The 18,134-nt window shown below is 41.7% G+C and overlaps 1 protein-coding gene across 9 annotated transcripts in view; it reads left to right on the top strand.

The window, feature by feature from the left end:
• The window catches only part of hdac5 (histone deacetylase 5), a 338,912-nt gene that overhangs the window by 234,724 nt on the left and 86,054 nt on the right, over nucleotides 1–18,134 (top strand). For all 9 annotated transcript variants that reach the window (XM_072249379.1, XM_072249378.1, XM_072249380.1 and 6 more), the window contains 2 exons: nucleotides 847–967; nucleotides 9,428–9,549. In XM_072249379.1, coding sequence (XP_072105480.1) covers nucleotides 847–967; nucleotides 9,428–9,549 — 243 coding nt within the window. The remainder of the gene's footprint in view (nucleotides 1–846; nucleotides 968–9,427; nucleotides 9,550–18,134) is intronic.

Below are 18,134 nucleotides of genomic sequence, written 5' to 3' on the forward strand. Positions count from 1 at the left end.
ATGTACAACCCTGAGATTCATTTTCTTGCAAACATACACAAAAAATCCATAATAGAATAACAACCATAATAGAATCAATGAAAGACCACACCAACTTGGACATTCAGCCAGTGTGCAGAAGACAACAAACTGCAAGTAGAAAAAGAGAGGAATAATAACAATAAATAAATAAGCAATAAATATCAAGAGCATAAAACGAAGAGTCCTCAAAAGTGAGTCCATAGATTGTGGGAACATTTCAATGATGGGGTAAGTGAAGCTGAGTGAAGTTATACCCTTGGATCAAGAGCCTAACGGTTGAGGGGTAATAACTGATCCTGAACCAGGTGGTGTGAGTCCTGAGGCTCCTGTACCACATTCCTGACAGCAGCAGCGAGAAGAGAACATGTCCTGGGTTGTGAGGGCTCCCTGATGATGGGTCTGCTTTCCTGAACAATGCTTCATATAGATGTGCTCAGTGGTAGAGAGGACTTTACCTGTGATGCAGCCAGTCAATGTTCTTTCCACTACACATCTATAGATGTTTGTCAGAGATTTAGATGTCATACCAAGTCTTTGCAAACTCCTAAAGTAGAGACAGGTAAGGAAAGGGGAAGTAAGAGTGGGGCAGAGAGGGAAGGATGGAGCTTGAGACAGAGACTAGAAGGTGGTAAGTGGAGACAAGAGGCTGCAGTTGCTGAACCAAACCAATACAGATTCAAGTTTTAACTTTCTGAAACATTCAGATTATGAGGAAGAACAACTGTAAAACAGTGGTACTAAGGACAATACAATTAACTGTTGCTGCTTAAGAAAAGTATTTGTTATGACTTGTGTATTCTCATATGTTCCCCTTCTACTCTTTAGGTGCAATAGCTAGTACAGAAGTCAAACTAAAACTTCAGGAGTTCCTATTAAGTAAAACAGCTTCAAAGGATTCTATGACCAGTGGACTGAATCATTCCATCCCCCAGCATCCAAAAAACTGGTACTGTATGTGTATATTGTACTGTCGGTTATGCATACCTTATGTGTGTTAACCACATATACTTTAGTCTTTGGAGTTCAGTGTCATTTTCCACTAAATTTAAATATATCCTGGCAAAGACCTCAAAGAATAATTTATATATTTTTTTTCAAATTGTCTGTTTAGTCTAATATAACTTTTATGGAATACCACCTCTGAAAGTGATACGAAAAAGGAAGTCAAGTCAAAATCTAATTTTGAGTTTCTGAATAGTACTTAGCGAATAGAGTCACTGAAAAGTACAGCACAGAAACAGGCCCTTCAGCCCATCTAGTCCATGCCAGACCATTTAAACTGCCTACTCTCATTGGTTTGCCACGGAACCGTGGCCCTCCATATCTCTACCACTTATGTATCTATCCAAACTTCTTTTAAACATTGAAATCAAGCTTTTATGCACCACTTGTACTGACAGCTCATTCCACACTCTCACAACAGTCTGAGGGAAGAAGTTTCCAGTCATATTTCCCTTCAACTTTCCACCTTTCACCTTTAACGCATGACTTCTGGTTGTTGTCCCACTCAACCTCAGTAGAAAAAGTCTGCTTGTATCTCTGTACTCTTTCAATCTTGTTTACATCTTTCCTGCAATCAATTAGATGACTAAAACTGCACACAATACTCCAAATTAGGCCTCACTAATCTCTTGTACAACTTCAACATAACATCCTATCTCTTTCACTCAATACTTTGATTTATGAAGGCCAATGTGCCAAAAGCTTTCTTTATGACCCTATCTACCTATGCCGCCACTTCTAATGAATTAAGTACCTGTATTCCCAGATCCCTTTGTTCTACCGCACTTCTCAGTGCCCTACCACACACTGTATATGACCTACCCTGATTGGTCCTACCAAAGTGCAACACCTCGCACACTTGCCTGCATTAAATTCCAACTACAAGTAACAACAGACCCAGCACCGATACTTGCAGCACTCCACTAGTCACAGGCCTCCAGTCAGAGAGGCAGCAATCTACTACCACTCTCTGTCTTCCCCCACAAAGCCAATGTCCAGTCCAATTTACTACCTCATCTTGAATGCCAAGCTACTGAACCTTCTTGTCCAACCTCCTATGTGGGGCCATGTCAAATGCCGTGCTAAAGTCCATGTAGACAGTATCCACTGCCCTGCTCTCATCAACAGTAACTTCCTCAAAAAAACTCCGTAAGATTGGTTAGACATAACCTCACACTCAAAGCCATGTTGACTATTATTAATCCATCTACGTCTATTCAAATACTTATATATCCAGTCCTTAGAATAACTTCCAATAACCTTGCCACTACTGATGTCAGGCTCACTAACTTATAATTTCCTGGTTTATTTTTAGAGCCGTTCTTGAACAGTGGAACAACATTGGCTATCCTCCAATCTTCTGGTACCTCACCTGTTGCTAAGGATGATTTAAATGTATCTGTTAGGGCCCTGGCAATTTTTGCACTTGCCTCCCACAGGGTCCAAAGGAACACCTTGTCAGGCCCTGGGGATTTATCCACTCTAATCTGCCTCAGGACAGCAAACACCTCCTCATCTGTAATTTTTATAGCATCCAGGAAGTTGATGCAGCTTTTCTCATTTCTATAGACTCTCTGTCCATCTCCTGAGTAAATGCAGATGGAAAACGTTTATTTAAAATCTCCCACATCTCATTTGGCTTCACACATGGATTACCATTCTGATCTTCCAGGGGACAAATTTTGTCCCTTGTAATCCCTTTGCTCTTAACATATCCATAGAATCCTTGAGAATTCTTCTTCACCTTGTCTGTGAGGGCAACCTCATGCCTCTTAGCCTTCCTGATTTCTTTCTCAGATGTTCTTAAGCATTTCTTATACTCCATATGCACCTCATTTGGTCTTACCTGCCTGTACCAGCTATGCACCTCCTTTTTTTTTCTCAACCAGGGCCTCAATATCTCTTGAAAATAAAGGTTCTCTACGCCTGTTATCTTTGCCTTCTATTTTGACAGGCACATACAAGCTTTGAACTCTCAACATTTCACTTTTGAAGGTCTCCCATCTACCAAGCACACATTTGCCAGAAAACAGCTTGTTCCAATCCACACTTGCCAGATTCTTTCTGATACCATCAAAATTGGCCTTTTTCCAATTTAGGATCACACCCTGCAGACTAGATCTATCTTTTTGCATATTTACTTTGGAACCTATGGTATTGTGATCACTAGATACAAAGTGTTCTACACAAATTTCTGTCACCTGTCCAGTCTCATTCCCTAATAGGAGATGAAGTATCAAACACACTCTTGTTGGGACTTCTACGTACTGATTAAGGAGACTTTCCTGAACACATTTAATAAACTCTGTCCCATCCAGTCCTTTACAGTATAGGAGTCTCAGTCAATATATGTAAAGTTAAAATTACCTACTACAACAATGTTATGTTTCTTGCAATGGTCTGTGATCTCTTTACAAATTCTGTTCCTTTAAATCCCTTGAACTGTTGCATGGTCTGTAATATAGCCCCATTCACATGGTCATACCTTTCTTATTCCTCAGTTCCACCCAGAACGCCTCACCAAGACAAGTTCTCCTGACTGAGCACTGCCGTGACGTTTTCCCTGACTAATAATGTCACTCCTCCTCCTTTAATCCCTCACGCTCTAGTCGTTTCTAAAACAACTGAACCCCAGAATATTGAGCTGCCAGTCCTGCCCCTCCTGCAACCAAGTCTCACCAATGGCTACAATATCATAATGCCAAGTGTCGATCCAGCCCTGAGCTCATCTGCTTTCCTACAATACTACTTCCATTGAAATATATGCAACTCAGGGCAATGGTTGCACTATGATCAACCTTTTGATTCCTGACTTTGTCTGAGGTGTTAACAACATCTGTCTCCACAACCTCTCCACTAACTGTTCTGGTTTCCATCCCCCTGCAACTCTAGTTTAAACACCCCGTCCACAGCACTAGCAAACCTTCCTACTATGATATTAGTCCCCTTCCAGTTCAGGTTCAAACTGTCTCTTCTGTACCCGCCTTCCCTGAAAGGGAGCCCAATGATCAAAAAATCCTATGCCCTCCCTCTTACACCAACTTCTTAACCACACATTAGACTGTATAATCTTCCTAGTTCTAGTCTCACTAGCATGTAGCATGGGTAGCAATCTTGAGATCACAACCCTGGAGGTCCTGCCCTTTAACTTATCACTTAACTCCCTGAACTTACTTTGCAGAACCTCGTCACTCTTCCTGCATATGTCATTATGCACCACAATCTCTGGCTGTTTACCCTTCTGCTAAAGAATGCTGAGGACTTGATTTGTGATGTCGTAGACCCTGGCTCCTGGGAGGCAACAAACTATCCAGGAATCTTGTTCCCATCCATAGAACTTCCTAATGAATCGCCTATCACCACAGTAGTCTCTCCTCCCCACCCCTTCACTTTTGAGTCATAGAGTCAGACTCAGTACCATAGACCTGACCACTCCGACTTTCATCTGCTAGGTCACCCCTCCCCCAACAACAGTATCCAAAATGGTATACCTGTTATCAAAGGTGATTACCCCATGCGTACTCTGCACTGGCTGCTTAACCCCTTTCCCCTTACTGACTGTCACCCAGTTTCTTGTATCCTGCGCCTTGGCTGTAACTACCTCTCTTTATGTCCTACCCATCGTGACCTCAGCCTCCCAAATGATCCAGAGTTCATCTAGCTCCATTTCCACCTACTTAACATGGAGTGTTGGAAGCAGCAACTGGATGCACTCCTTGCAAGTGTAGTTGACAGGGACACTGGAGGTCTCCCTGACTTCCCACATCTCGCAAGAGGAGCATTCTACTATCCTGCCTGGCATTTCTATTGTTCTAACTGAGCAAATATAAAGAAGGAAGAACAATAAACTCTACCTACAGCTTTTTTTTGCCTTCTCTCGCTGAAGCCTCAAAGAGCTAAAGCCTCAAAGAGCTAAAGCCTCAAAATCCCCACTCTTACTCCGCTTGCCCTTGCCTCAGTTTAACTTGTTCTTGCCAATCAATCCTGATCGCAGATTGGCCGCTGCTCAAAGCTCAAAACTGCTGCGAGTCACTGGCTTTTCTACCATTCAGCAAACCTGAATGAACTACGTCTTCTCAGGTTTCCGATCTCTCTAACTGGGCGCTGCTCAAAGCTCCAAACTGCCGTGAGTCGCTGCCTTTTCAACTCAATTGGTGAACCTGAGTGAACTTTGACTTCTCGAGGTTCTGACCTCTCTGATTGGGTGCTGCTCAAAGCTTCTGCATCCTTAGTATAGGAATGGAGAAAATCCACCCAAGAAATATTTAATATTGTTTTCTCTACATAATACAGAAGGCTATTTTTGTAACCAGGCTAGACTGGGTGAAATAGGAGAGACGAGTTTAATACAAGTATTTGGATAGACATGGACTGATTAAGGATAGTCAGCATAGCTTTGTGTGTGGTAGGTCATGTCTAACCAATCTTATAGTTTTTTGAGGAAGATATCCGAGAAACCTGATGAAGGCAAGACAGTGAATGTTGCCTACGTGGACTTCAAGGCATTTGACAAAGTCCCACATGGGAGGATGGACAGGAAGTTTCAATCACTCGGTACTCAGGATGAGATAGTAGATTGGATTAGACATTGGGTTTGTGGGAGAAACCAGAGAGTGGTAGATGGTTGATTCTCTTATTAAAGGCCTGTGACTAGTGGATTGCTGCAGGGATCGGTGCTGGGTCCGTTGTTTGTCATCTATATCAGTGATCTGGATGATAATGTGGTTAACTGGATTAGCAAATTTGCAGATGGCACCAAGATTGGGAGTGTAGTGGACAGTAAGGAGGGCTATCGTGGCTTGAAGTGGAATCTGGACCAGCTGAAAAATGGAAGATGGAATTTCATGCAGACAAGTACAAGGTGTTGCACTTTGGTAGGACCACTGTGAATGGTAGGGCACTAAGTGTGGTAGAACAAAGAGATCTTGGGGATACAGGTCCATAATTCATTGAAAGTGGTGTTACAGGTAGATAGGGTCATAAAGTAAGCTTTTGGCACATTGGCCTTCATAAGTCAAAGTATTGAGTATAGGAGGCAGGATGTTATGATGAAGTTGTATAAGATATTGGTGAGGCCTAATTTGGAGTATTGTGTGCAGATTTGGTCACCTACATACAGGAAAGATGTAAGTAAGATTGAAAGAGTGCAGAAAAAAATTTACAAAGATGTTGCCAGGACTGGAGGACTTGAGTTGTAAGGAAAGATTGAATTGAATCGGTTAGAACTTGGCTGGAACAAAGACGACTGAGAGAAGATTTGATGGAAGTATACAAAATTATGAGGGGTATAGGCTTTTCCCACTGAGGTTGGTGAATCTAAACCAGAGGTCATGAGTTAAGGGTGAAAGGTGAAAAGTTTAAGAGGAACATGAGGGGAGACCTCTTCACTCAGGGTTGTGAGAGTGTGGAATGAGCTGCCAGTGCAAGTGTTGCGTGTGAGCTCGATTTCAACATATAAGAGAAGTTTGGATAGTTACATGGATGGTAATGGTATGGAGGGCTCTGGTCTTTGTGCAGGTCGATGGGAGTAAGCAGTTTAAATGGTTCAGCATGGACTAGTTTCTGTGCTGTACTTTTCTATGACTCCATGACTTCCTTCCGTGAAGGATAATAGCAAAATAGCTTCATATAACAAAATATTATTTTTACAATCACTGTTCTAAATTTATAATGTGGATTTATCAAAGATTCAAAGTGCATTTATTATCAAAATATGTATGCAATATACAAAACAAAAAAAACCATAGAAACATGAAACACCCAACGCGCAAACAAAGAACAAATCGCGCAAACGGCAAAAAAAGAGCGAATAATACACAGAATATTAAACATCAAACCGCAGAGTCTTTGAAACAGTCTGGGAATGTTCAGTTCAATTTAGCGCTGTTGTTTATTTTTTGCAGGCCGCAGAGCCAGTCTGCCCCAATCAAAATTGCACAAAATAGCAATTAAAAAAACGGAGTAACCAGAAACACATGTAACATGAACTGCAGTGTCCTCTAAAAGGCAGTCCATTACACAAACCACACTGATCAGCCTTAATTAATTTAATTATTTCAATTTAAATTCCACACTGCCATACTGGGATCAAAATTATGTCTCAGAATCAATGTAATGCTGTTGCTGAAATGACTTCTGGATAAAAATTAATTATCTATTTTGGACAGCTTGACTTAACAAAAATCTCAGTGCAAAATTATATGGTGTGATCTAATTACAACATTATTCTCTTTCAATGTTTTCACTACGTGGGGACCTAATTGCCAAGAAAAAAAATACAATTAAAATTTCTAATCAGAAGTTCAGAGTTCAAAATTGATACACAAGCTGTTAAATCGGGACAAGATTTTTAAGCATTGTGCATTTAAGTGGAGAGACTTAGATCTTTTCTGTGTATAGACTATTTAAAAGCTATGACACAGCAGTTAAATAGATACTCACAGACAGAATCTAAACTTCTTTACTGTCAATCCAGTACAATAGAATTTAATTCGAAGTTTGTCTTGTGCATTTATTGTCAAAAGTGACAGTGGATTAGATGCTCAACCTGTTGAACTGCGTTATTCAAGTAAAAATAACGATGAAACTGTTTCGTACTGTGATCAAATCACAACTTTGGTGCTAGTTCAGTGTTGGTAACTTGAGGCATATTCGAAGTAACATTGGTAAGTTTTGGGGATGATGCAGCAAAGCATCACAGGGTTGAGTCCGAGTCTTGAAGATCTGCATCGTTTAGAAAGGCTGAAAGAAATCTGAGATTCTCATGCTAAAGGAAGTTCTGCAATGATAGTTTTGAAAAATTATTTTCAATTAATTCCAAGGTTAATATAAGGAGTGACAGATTTAAGCTGGTAACAGATATAGTGGTTATTTTTTATTTATCCATTTAAAGAAAGTGGGTTTATTAACTCAACCAGCATTTAAAACCAATCCCTAACTGTCCCTGAACTGCTGATATAATTTCTGCAGGTATTTTAACATTAGAAGCATTGCTATGGTCCTTGGTCACATATGTTCTACAGTGTTAAGAGTGGCAGGTTTTTTTGATGGACAGCAATGAACCAAATTGATATTAACAGCAGTTATTGTCACTATCTTTTAAGCTAGCTAGGGTGGCTTAGTAAGTTTGCTGATGACACAAAGGTTAGGGGTGTTGTGGATAGTTTGGAGGGTTGTCAGAGGTTACAGCAGGACATTGATAAGATACAAAATTGGGCTGAGAAGTGGTACATGGGGTTCAACCCAGATAAGTGTGAAGTGGTTCATTTGGTAGGTCAAATTTGAAGACAGAATATAGTATTAATGGTTAGACTCTTGGCAGTGTGGGGGATTTGAAAGATCTTGGGGTCCATGGCCATAGGACACTCAAAGCTACTGCACAGGTTGACGGTGTTGTTAAGAAGGTGTATGGTATGTTGGCATTCGTCAACCATGAAATTGAGTTCAAGAGCTGTGAGGTAATATTACAGCTATTTAAGTCCTTGGTCAGACCCCACTTGAAGTACCGCACTACAGGAAGGATGTGGATACTCTAGAAAGAGCGCAGAGCAGATTTACAAGCATGTTACCTGGATTGGAGAGTGTGCCTTATGAAAATAGGTTGGGTGAACTCAGCCTTTGACTGGAGGATAAGAAGTGACCTGATAGTGGTGTATAAGATGATGAGAGGCATTGATCGTATGGATAGCCAGAGGTTTTTCTCAGGGCTGAAATGGCTAACATGAGGGGGCATATTTTAAGGTGCTTGGAAGTAGGTACAGAAGGCATGTCAGGAGTAAGTTTTTCACACAGGGAGTGGTGGGTGCATGGAATGTACTGCCAGCGATGGTGGTGGAGTCCGATATAATAGGGTCTTTTAAACGACTCTTATATGGGTACATGGAGTTTAGAAAAATCGGGTAGAGAAATGCAGTAGGGAAATTCTAGGCAGTTTCTAGAGTAGATTACATGGTCAGCACAACATTGTGGGCCGAAGGGCCTGTAATATTTCTATGTTCTAGCTTCTCACTTCCATATTCACTTAATTATTTGAAATTAAAGCCATAGTTTGAGATAATCCTATCTGTTGTCACCAGGTTATAATTTAGGCCTCTACAGAGCAGTCTACTAACATGACTGCTTTGTTACTGTACCTCATCATTTCATACATTAATGGTAGAGACAAAAATCCTCGAATCATTTAACTAAATGTTGAAATGAATAAAGTTGGTGTGTTTCTGGATGGTTGAACCAAAGTGAGTAAATAAATTGCAGGGAATTTCATTCAGTAAGCATTATTTTCTTAGTAATTGGAAAATCAAGGTTACTTCTGACTGTTATAGTCTTCGTCCACTCCATGTACACATTAAGTGTGCAATTGGAAGTACCCCATTATAATGTTAAGCTTTTCTCTTGTTTCTATCAGGGGAGCCCATCATGCATCACTGGACCAGAGCTCCCCACCCCAGAGTACAACACCTCCCACCTATAAAGTTCCATTGCTGGGATCATATGATGGTAAAGATGACTTTCCACTCCGAAAAACTGGTAAGTAGTCAGCATTTAATGACAATTATTTTCAAAGCAAAGAAGAGTAAATGTCCATTTTACTCGAGTCATAGAAATAATGTTAAATATTGCTGCCCTAAATGCCAGTAATGTAGCAGGCAGTAATGAACTAATGTTAAAAGTTAGGTTAAGTCTAAGTCAACTACAATGACAGGAATTTAGTTCTAATCAACATTATGGTTCAGTTGTTTGGTATTTTTATTTACTTGCAAATAAGTGAATTACTTACAAAAGTTTGTATTTTGTACATCAGTTTAATGAGTTTTCTCATGCATTTGCAGTTGTCAAACAGTAATAAGTGGTTAAGGAAGATGTATTTAATCTGTTTATAAATATTCAACCAGCTGTGGTTGCAATTAAGATTACCTTTGAAAATGTGGAAAGGCATACAAATAATTGCAAAGTATCAAAGACCTTAATCTGTAATGTCGGTTCTTTCTATATTGTCTATTCTGCTTGAACTGCTGAGTACTTCCAGCATTTTCTGTTTTTGCTTCAGATTTCCAGCACCTGCGTTTTCTTGCAGCAAATGACTAGAATATTGGAAAGTGCATATTATTATTACTTTCAAATAATTTCCTTATTTGTATTTTTTACCAGGAAAATTGATTTTTTTTCCCTGAAATTACCATCACAGTTTGCAAACAAATGCCTTTCTCTGTGTTTCAGAAGGATTCTTGTGATGCATCTGTGACTGTAACTATCTGCATTTTGCATTCCACCACAAAAGGGATTCTGAGGAATCAAAACTAAAAATTGTAGATGGCTGGTTTATCCCATTTTAGAAAGTAAAATAGATTTCCTTCTAGATAACCGAGGAATATCAAGCCATTGATAAACATCTTTTTTTTAAAATTCTTTCATGGGATGAGTATTGAATTGATTTTATTTCTTACATCCTTCACATACATGAGGAGTAAAAATCTTTTACGTTACGTCTCCGTCTAAATGTGCAATCATAATTTGTAATAATAATTCATAATAAATACAACAGTCAATGTAACATAGAATACACTCAAATCAGCATGAGCTAGTCAATCTGATGGCCTGGTGGAAGAAGCTGTCCCAGAGCCTGTTGGTCCTGGCTTTCATCCTGCAATACCGTTTCCCGGATGTAGTGGCTGGTATAAAAAGCAAGAGAGTGTCTGACCACTAATCTGTCACATTTAATGACTTGACTGTCATTAAGTCCTAAAAAACAAACATTCTAGAAGTCAACATTGACTAGAATTTCCATTCAACTAGCCTGATAAGCACTTGAACTACAAGTATTGCTGGTCAGATGCTAGGTATTCTGACAAGTGATTGACCTTCTCATATCCCAAAGCCATCCACTAAATACAAGACACGTCAGAAATGTAATGGAACATTGTCCACTTGTCTGGATACATACAGCTGCAAAAGCAAAATAAGCTCAACATCACACAGAACAGAACAGCTCACTTGATCACCACCCCATCTGCTCTACTTAACATTCTTATCCTCCATGTGCAGAACACACTGGCTATTTGTGCTATCTATAGTATACATTGCTGGGCTAATACAATAGTAGTTCTTTGACCCATGACCCCATTTACCATGAAAGTCGAGAGCAGAAGGTGCATGCTGCTTTCCCCTTCAAGCTATACACCATCCTGATATGGAAATACTGTAATTACTTCATTATAACTGAATCTAAAGCCTAGAACTGCCTACCCAGCAACCATTTAGATGTGTCATTAGTAGTGGGCTACAATAGTGGTCGAGGAAGCGACTCACCACCAAGTTCTGAAAGGCAGTCACAGATGGAGAATAAATATTGTCCTTACCAGCTATGCTCAATTTCCATAGATGAATTAATTGAAATGATGTCTCCCAATGAATCACAAATCCCATTTGCTTAGTTTTTATGCCATGTAAAAATGAAGAGAGCAAAGTGTGCCCCAATACATGTTCAGTAACACTTAGGCAGTTTGTATTTGAATTTTAAAAATATTTTCAGCCTAGTTAACTGTTCTGTTCTTCACGTTAGTTTGTTGGTTAGGCTCAAGCTCTAAATAATGTGTAAATAAAGGAAGAAGTTATTAGCCTCCCAGAATTTTAACACACTGATAATAAAACAATGCACAAAATTTGCAAGTTGGAATGGTTCATTACTCAGAGGGTACATAAAGGTGTTGGTGTTCTCAAGTGCCTTCTGCCTTTGATCTTATAATTGATTAAGGATTGGTTAGTTGCTCCAATGTATCATATACAGGTTTCCCCCGCCATCCGAAGGTAGAGCGTTCCTATGAAACGGTTCATAAGCCGGAATGTCGTAAAGCGAAGAAGCAATTACCATTTATTTATATGGGAAAATTTTGTGAGCGTTTGCAGACCCAAAAAATAACCTACCAAATCATGCCAAATAACACATAAAACCTAAAATAACAGTGACATATAGTAAAAGCAGGAATGATATGATAAATACACAGCCTATATAAAGTAGAAATACTTTTCCACAATCACTACTGAACTGTTCTCCGGAGCAAAAATCTCACACAAGTGCCGTCAGCAGAAAATCTCACGCAAGCGCTGTTGGCAAAAACATGGCGCAAGCGCTCTCCAGTAACCTTTAAGTTATGAAGCTGCCAAATCATACCAAATAACACGTAAAAATACACAGCCTATATAAAGTAGAAATAATGTATGTACAGTGTAGTATCACTTACAGGAATCGGGAAGACAGCGCCGAGCACACTGATGATGGTGTGTTAGACTGAGTCGTCGGAGTTTGGGTGGTGCAGTGGCCCCCCACCCTCCAGGCCACTGAGCGATACATTGCCGCGAAGAACACTGGGGTCCAGCGATAGCCGGGAGGTACACAGCAGATCTTTAAGAAAAAAGCCGAAACAAACATTCTGCCCGTAATTGTAGGCCCAGATCAGTGCCGATTTCCAATTGCGTTGTCTCTGATCTGGGCCAACAATTACGTGTCGGTGGCACCTAATTAATTAGTATGTTTATTTCGGCTTTTTTCTTAAAAGATGTGCTGTGTGCCTCCCGGCTACCTTTGCATTCTCTGCGAATCGGTATCTGTCCGTGGCCTGGGGGTTGGGGTGGTGGGACACTGGGGTGTCATCTCGTTGCCTGTTTCCATTAGAGCAGGCAGCACAAAGAAACATAGAAACATAGAAAATAGGTGCAGGAGTAGGCCATTCGGCCCTTTAAGCCTGCACCGCCATTCAGTATGATCATGGCTGATCATCCAACTCAGAACACTGTACCAGCCTTCCCTCCATACCCCCTGATCCCTTTAGCCACAAGGGCCATATCTAACTCCCTCTTAAATATAGCCAATGAACTGGCCTCAACTGTTTCCTTTTGGCAGAGAATTCCACTCTCTGTGTGAAGAAGTTTTTCCTAATCTCGGTCCTAAAAGGCTTCCCCTTTATCCTCAAACTGTGACCCCTCGTTCTGGACTTCCCCAACATCGGGAACAATCTTCCTGCATCTAGAATGTCCAATCCCTTTAGGATTTTATACGTTTCAATAAGATCCCCCCTCAATCTTCTAAATTCCAACCAGTATAAGCCTAGTCTTCTCCTATGACTGCCCGCCTCGATGTCAAAGGTCCAGGTTCGTCCTCTGCTGTGGCTGATGTGGAAGGCTTGCTTGACTGCTGAGCCTCGCGTATTTTTCTATCACACAGCTCTTTAATAAGGACTCAAACCATCCTGCAAATATCCCCTAAACCGACGTACCCTTTCAAAATTAAAGTCGTACTTTATCATTACTCATTCGGTTTCAATTGTTATCCTTTTTTCTTCCAATTGCATTAGCTCTTCATCTGTCAGTTCTTGGTGATGGGATGCCAAAACCTCTTCAACATCATGTTCGTCAACTTCCACAAGCCAAACTCACATTGTCCTTACTTCGTTCTCAACGATCGAAACGCTTAATTATGTCTAGTTTTACGCTAAGTGTAACACCCTTACGAGCTCTTTCAAGCTCTTTCGATACCATAGAACTCATCTTGCAGACGGCTGCTCACAGGCTCGTGTTTAAACAATGCCGGCGAGAATCCAGGGGAGAACGGCTGCTCGTGGCACGCTGATTTTTTATCGCGCGCTGAATTTTTTTTCGTAACAGTGAAAACACCTTCTGAAAGTGAAAATAGGGAGCTAATGTAAGTCTTTCGAAACAGTGAGGTTTTGTAAAGCGAACATTCGATACCTGTACTTAGATGATGAGCGCTGCAACCACAAGCACCATTGGTGGAGAAGGGGAATGATTAAGACAGCAGATAAATTGCTAATTAAGAGGATGTGGAGTTGCTTGAGTGTTGTTAAAGCTGCACTAATTCAAACAACTGAAGCAGTTAAAGGCAGTTCAAACTGTTGGTTTTTACAAACATCAAAGGCATTTCATGTTTAAGAAAATCTGTGGCAACTCATTTATTGAACACCAGGGGAGGTAAAATTCCTTTATGTAATTACCTCATCATGTCAAGACCAGCCTCTTAAAGTGAACCCCAGCGCATTATCGGTAGTTGTGAATAATATACGTTTCCACCAATTACATTACCCTACACAGACCCCCTCAGAATTCACTAAAACCAGCATTGTGAGCCTTTCCGGGGTTCAGGCAAGTCGCCCAGCTTGGGTCCTGTGTTCATAAGTGGAGGAACATAAGTGTGTTGACATGCTCATGGTCATGTCATGACAGCAGGGGCATGGTAGTGGAACCAAGTTTCCTATATCCCTTGAAAACCATGGCTCTCTCAAACTTTTAACCTTTCCTTTCAACCTAACAGGAACATAATGATCCTGTACCCTCAGAATTTCACCTTTAAATGACCTCCATTTCTCTATTACATCCTTCCCATAAAACAAATTGTCCCAATCCACTCCTTCTAAATCCTTTTGCATCTCCTCAATGTTAGCCTTTCTCCAATCAAAAATCTCAACCCTGGGTCCAGTTCTGTCCTTCTCCATAATTATATTGAAACTAATGGTATTGTGATCACTGGGCCCGAAGTGCTCCCCAACACATACCTCCGTCACCTGCCCTATCTCATTCCCTAACAGGAGATCCAACACTGCCCCTTCTCTAGTTGGTACCTCTATGTATTGCTGCAAAGAACTAGCCTGCACACATTTGACAAACACCAAACCATCCAGCCCTTTTACAGAATGGGCTTCCTAGTCTATGTGTGGAAAATTAAAATCTCCCACAATCACAACCTTGTGCTTACTACAAATATCTGCTATCTCCTTACAAATTTGCTCCTCCAGTTCTCGGTCCCCATTAGGTGGTCTATAAGATACCCCTATAAGCGTCACTACACCTTTCCCATTCCTCAATTCCACCCAAATAGCCTCCCTGGGCGAGTCCACTAATCTATCCTGCCAGAGCACTGCTGTTATATTTTCTGTGACAAGCAATGCAACACCTCCCCCTCTTGCCCCTCCTATTCTATCACACCTGAAGCAACGAAATCCTGGGATATTTAGTTGCCAATCACACCCCTCCTGCAACCACATTTCACTAATAGCTACAGCATCATATTTCCAGGTATCAATCCATGCTCTAAGCTCATCCACCTTTCTTACAATGCTCCTAGCATTAAAATAGATGCATTTAAGAAACTCTCCACCTCTTACTCTCTGTTTATCCTTAATGAAGCAAACAACTTTGTTATCTTTTTCTTCCTTGTCCCCTACATCTTTGGTCTGAGTGCTCCAGATCTCTGTCCCCTGCCTGTCCTCCCTCACACACTCTCTACTAGCTTTCTCTATTTGTGAACTGACCTCCTCTCTCCTAGTCTCTTCAATTTGATTCCCACCCCCCAACCATTCTAGTTTAAAGTCACCTCAGTAGCCTTCGCAAATCTCCTCTGGCTCCTCTCCTTTCCACTTCAGGATATCTTGGACGCGATCAGAAACATCCCAGACCCTGGCACCAGGGAGGTAAACTACCATCCGGGTCTCCTGACTGCGTCCACAGAATCGCCTATCTGACCCCCTAACTATCAAGTCCCCTATTACTACTGCCCTCCTCTTCCTTTCCCTACCCTTCTGAGCTACAGGACCAGACTCTGTGCCGGAGGCATGGCCACTGTTGCTTCCCCCAGGTAAGCTGTCTCTCCCCCCCCCCACCCCCAACAGTACTCAAACACGAGTACTTATTGTCAAGGGGCACAGCCACTGGGGTACTTACTCTCTAGTACCTGATCCTTCCTCTTCCCCCTCCTAACCGTGACCCACTTGTCTGCCTCCTGTGGCCCCGGTGTGACCACCTGCCTTTAACTCCTCTCTATCGACTCCTCACTCTCCCTGACCAGACGAAGGTCATTGAGCTGCAGCTTCAGTTCCCTAACGCGGTCCCTTAGGAGCTGCATCTCAGTACACCTGGCGCAGATGTGGACGTCCGGGAGGCTAGGAGACTCCAGGACCTCCCACATCCGACACCGAGAACAACAAGCTGCCCTCACACTCATACTTCCCCCTCTCCTCAAATAACAGGAAAAAATGAAAACCAAACCTTCTTCACCTCGCCCATTTCCACCTAAGCCCGTTAAGCCAAAGCCCTTAAGCCCTCACTCTGCTCCCGGCTCACTCTGCAGCCCGCAAACGACGCTGCCTGCTGTATAAGGCTGTGTTCCTTTTAAATCTTCTGTGCTTCACTGCCCGACGTCACACGCCTGCGCAGTCCCGCCGCTCTGAACTCCGATGGGGAAAAAAAATGAAAAATTCAAAATGGCTTCTGCCACACTCCCGCTCCGATTCTCAGACTTCCTTCTCTGAATTAAACCCGAATCAGGATTTCTGACCTTTTAAATCTTCCACGCTTCACTGCCCGATGTCACATGCCTGCGCAGTCCCGCCTCTCTGAACTCCAATGGAAAAAAAACCGAAAAATTCAAAATGGCTTCCGCCGCACTCCCGCTCCGATTCTCAGACTTCCTTCTCCAAACAGACCGAGGTTGTAGTGAAGTGTCAAGGAAAGTTATCCTTATGAAGTCCAAAGTGAGCTTCAGTCGTCTTGTTATTCGTACCACTCACCACACACTGTTGTCGAGTCCTTCGATCATTTTTAGGATTGAGAGTGGATTGATTGGATGATAACTGGCAGGATAAATGCATACTGCTTTCAGTGAATAGGGCATATCTGGGCAATTTTTCAGTTTATCATGCAAATGTGTCTGTGATGAGCACTCTTCAGAGCAACAAGCTACATGCTGCCAGAGCCCATAGTCTTTGCCATGTAGTTGTACTCCATTGTTTCTTGATATCACATTAGACTGATTAGAATTAGATGAAAATGATCTTTATATATGCAGTATTAATAAAGTCTAAAAGCATATCACTGCTACTTTTTGGTATGCAGAAAGCTGGAAAAATTATTGAAAGTTGAGTGGAAGGTGCAAAGTATAGATCTTCCCAATATGTTTGTATGCTTTTTTTTCCCTCACACTGTGGAGTTCATATTTTGATTCTGATCATTCAAATATTTTCAAAGTGCAGTATTGGTATTGGTTCATTATTGTCACATGTGCCAAGATACAGTGAAAAGCTTGTCTTGCATACTGTTTAAACAAGTCAATTCATTGTATTGTCCATTGAGCTAGAATAAGGCTAATAATAACAATGCAGTGTAAAGTGTAAAAGCTGCTGAAAATGTGCAGTACAGGTAAACACTAAAGTGCAAGATCATAACGAGAGATTGTGAGACTCAGTCCATCTTATCGTGTAAGAGACTTGTTCAAGAATCTGACAGCAGTGGGATAGAAGCTACCCGTAAGTCTGGTGTTTTTCAGGCTTTTATATCTTCTGCCCAATGGGAGAGAGTTCAAGAGAATGTCCAGAGTGGGTGGGGTCTTAGATTATGCGGATAACAGGAATTCTGCAGATGCTGGAAATTCAAGCAACACAACACAGCAGGCCAGGCAGCATCTCTAGGAAGAGGTACTGTCGACGTTTCAGGCCGAGATCTTGTCTTTCTCCCTGGGCCTCCTGTCCCATGATCCTCTTATATCCCCTTTGCCAATCACCTGTCCAGCTCTTGGCTCCATGCCTCCCCCTCCTGTCTTCTCCTATCATTTTGGATCTCCCCCTCCCCCTCCCACTTTCAAATCTCTTACTAACTCTTCCTTCAGTTAGTCCTGACAAAGGGTCTCGGCCTGAAACGTCGACTGTACCTCTTCCTAGAGATGCTGGCTGCTTTGCTGAGGCAGGGAGAAGTGTGGACAAAATCCATGGAAGGGAGCCTGGTTCCTGTGATCTGCTGGGCTATGCCCACAACTCTCTGCAGTTTCTTGGGTTGAGTGCAGACCAGCTCACTGATGTCTTCATGGGTATCTTCAACACTTCACTCATCCAGGCTGCTGTCTCCACATGCTTCAAATCAGCCACCATCATCCCTGTACCAAAGAACTCTACACCTTCAGAGCTAAACAACTACCGGCCGGTGGCACTGACACCAATCATTATGAAGTGCTTTGAATGGCTGGTAATGGCATACATCAGCAACTCCATTCCTACCACACTGGACACTCACCAATATGCTTACTGACAGAACTGCTCTACGACAGACATCACAGC

The sequence above is a fragment of the Mobula birostris genome, chromosome X (genome assembly GCF_030028105.1).
Source record: "Mobula birostris isolate sMobBir1 chromosome X, sMobBir1.hap1, whole genome shotgun sequence".
Lineage (NCBI taxonomy): Eukaryota > Metazoa > Chordata > Chondrichthyes > Myliobatiformes > Myliobatidae > Mobula > Mobula birostris.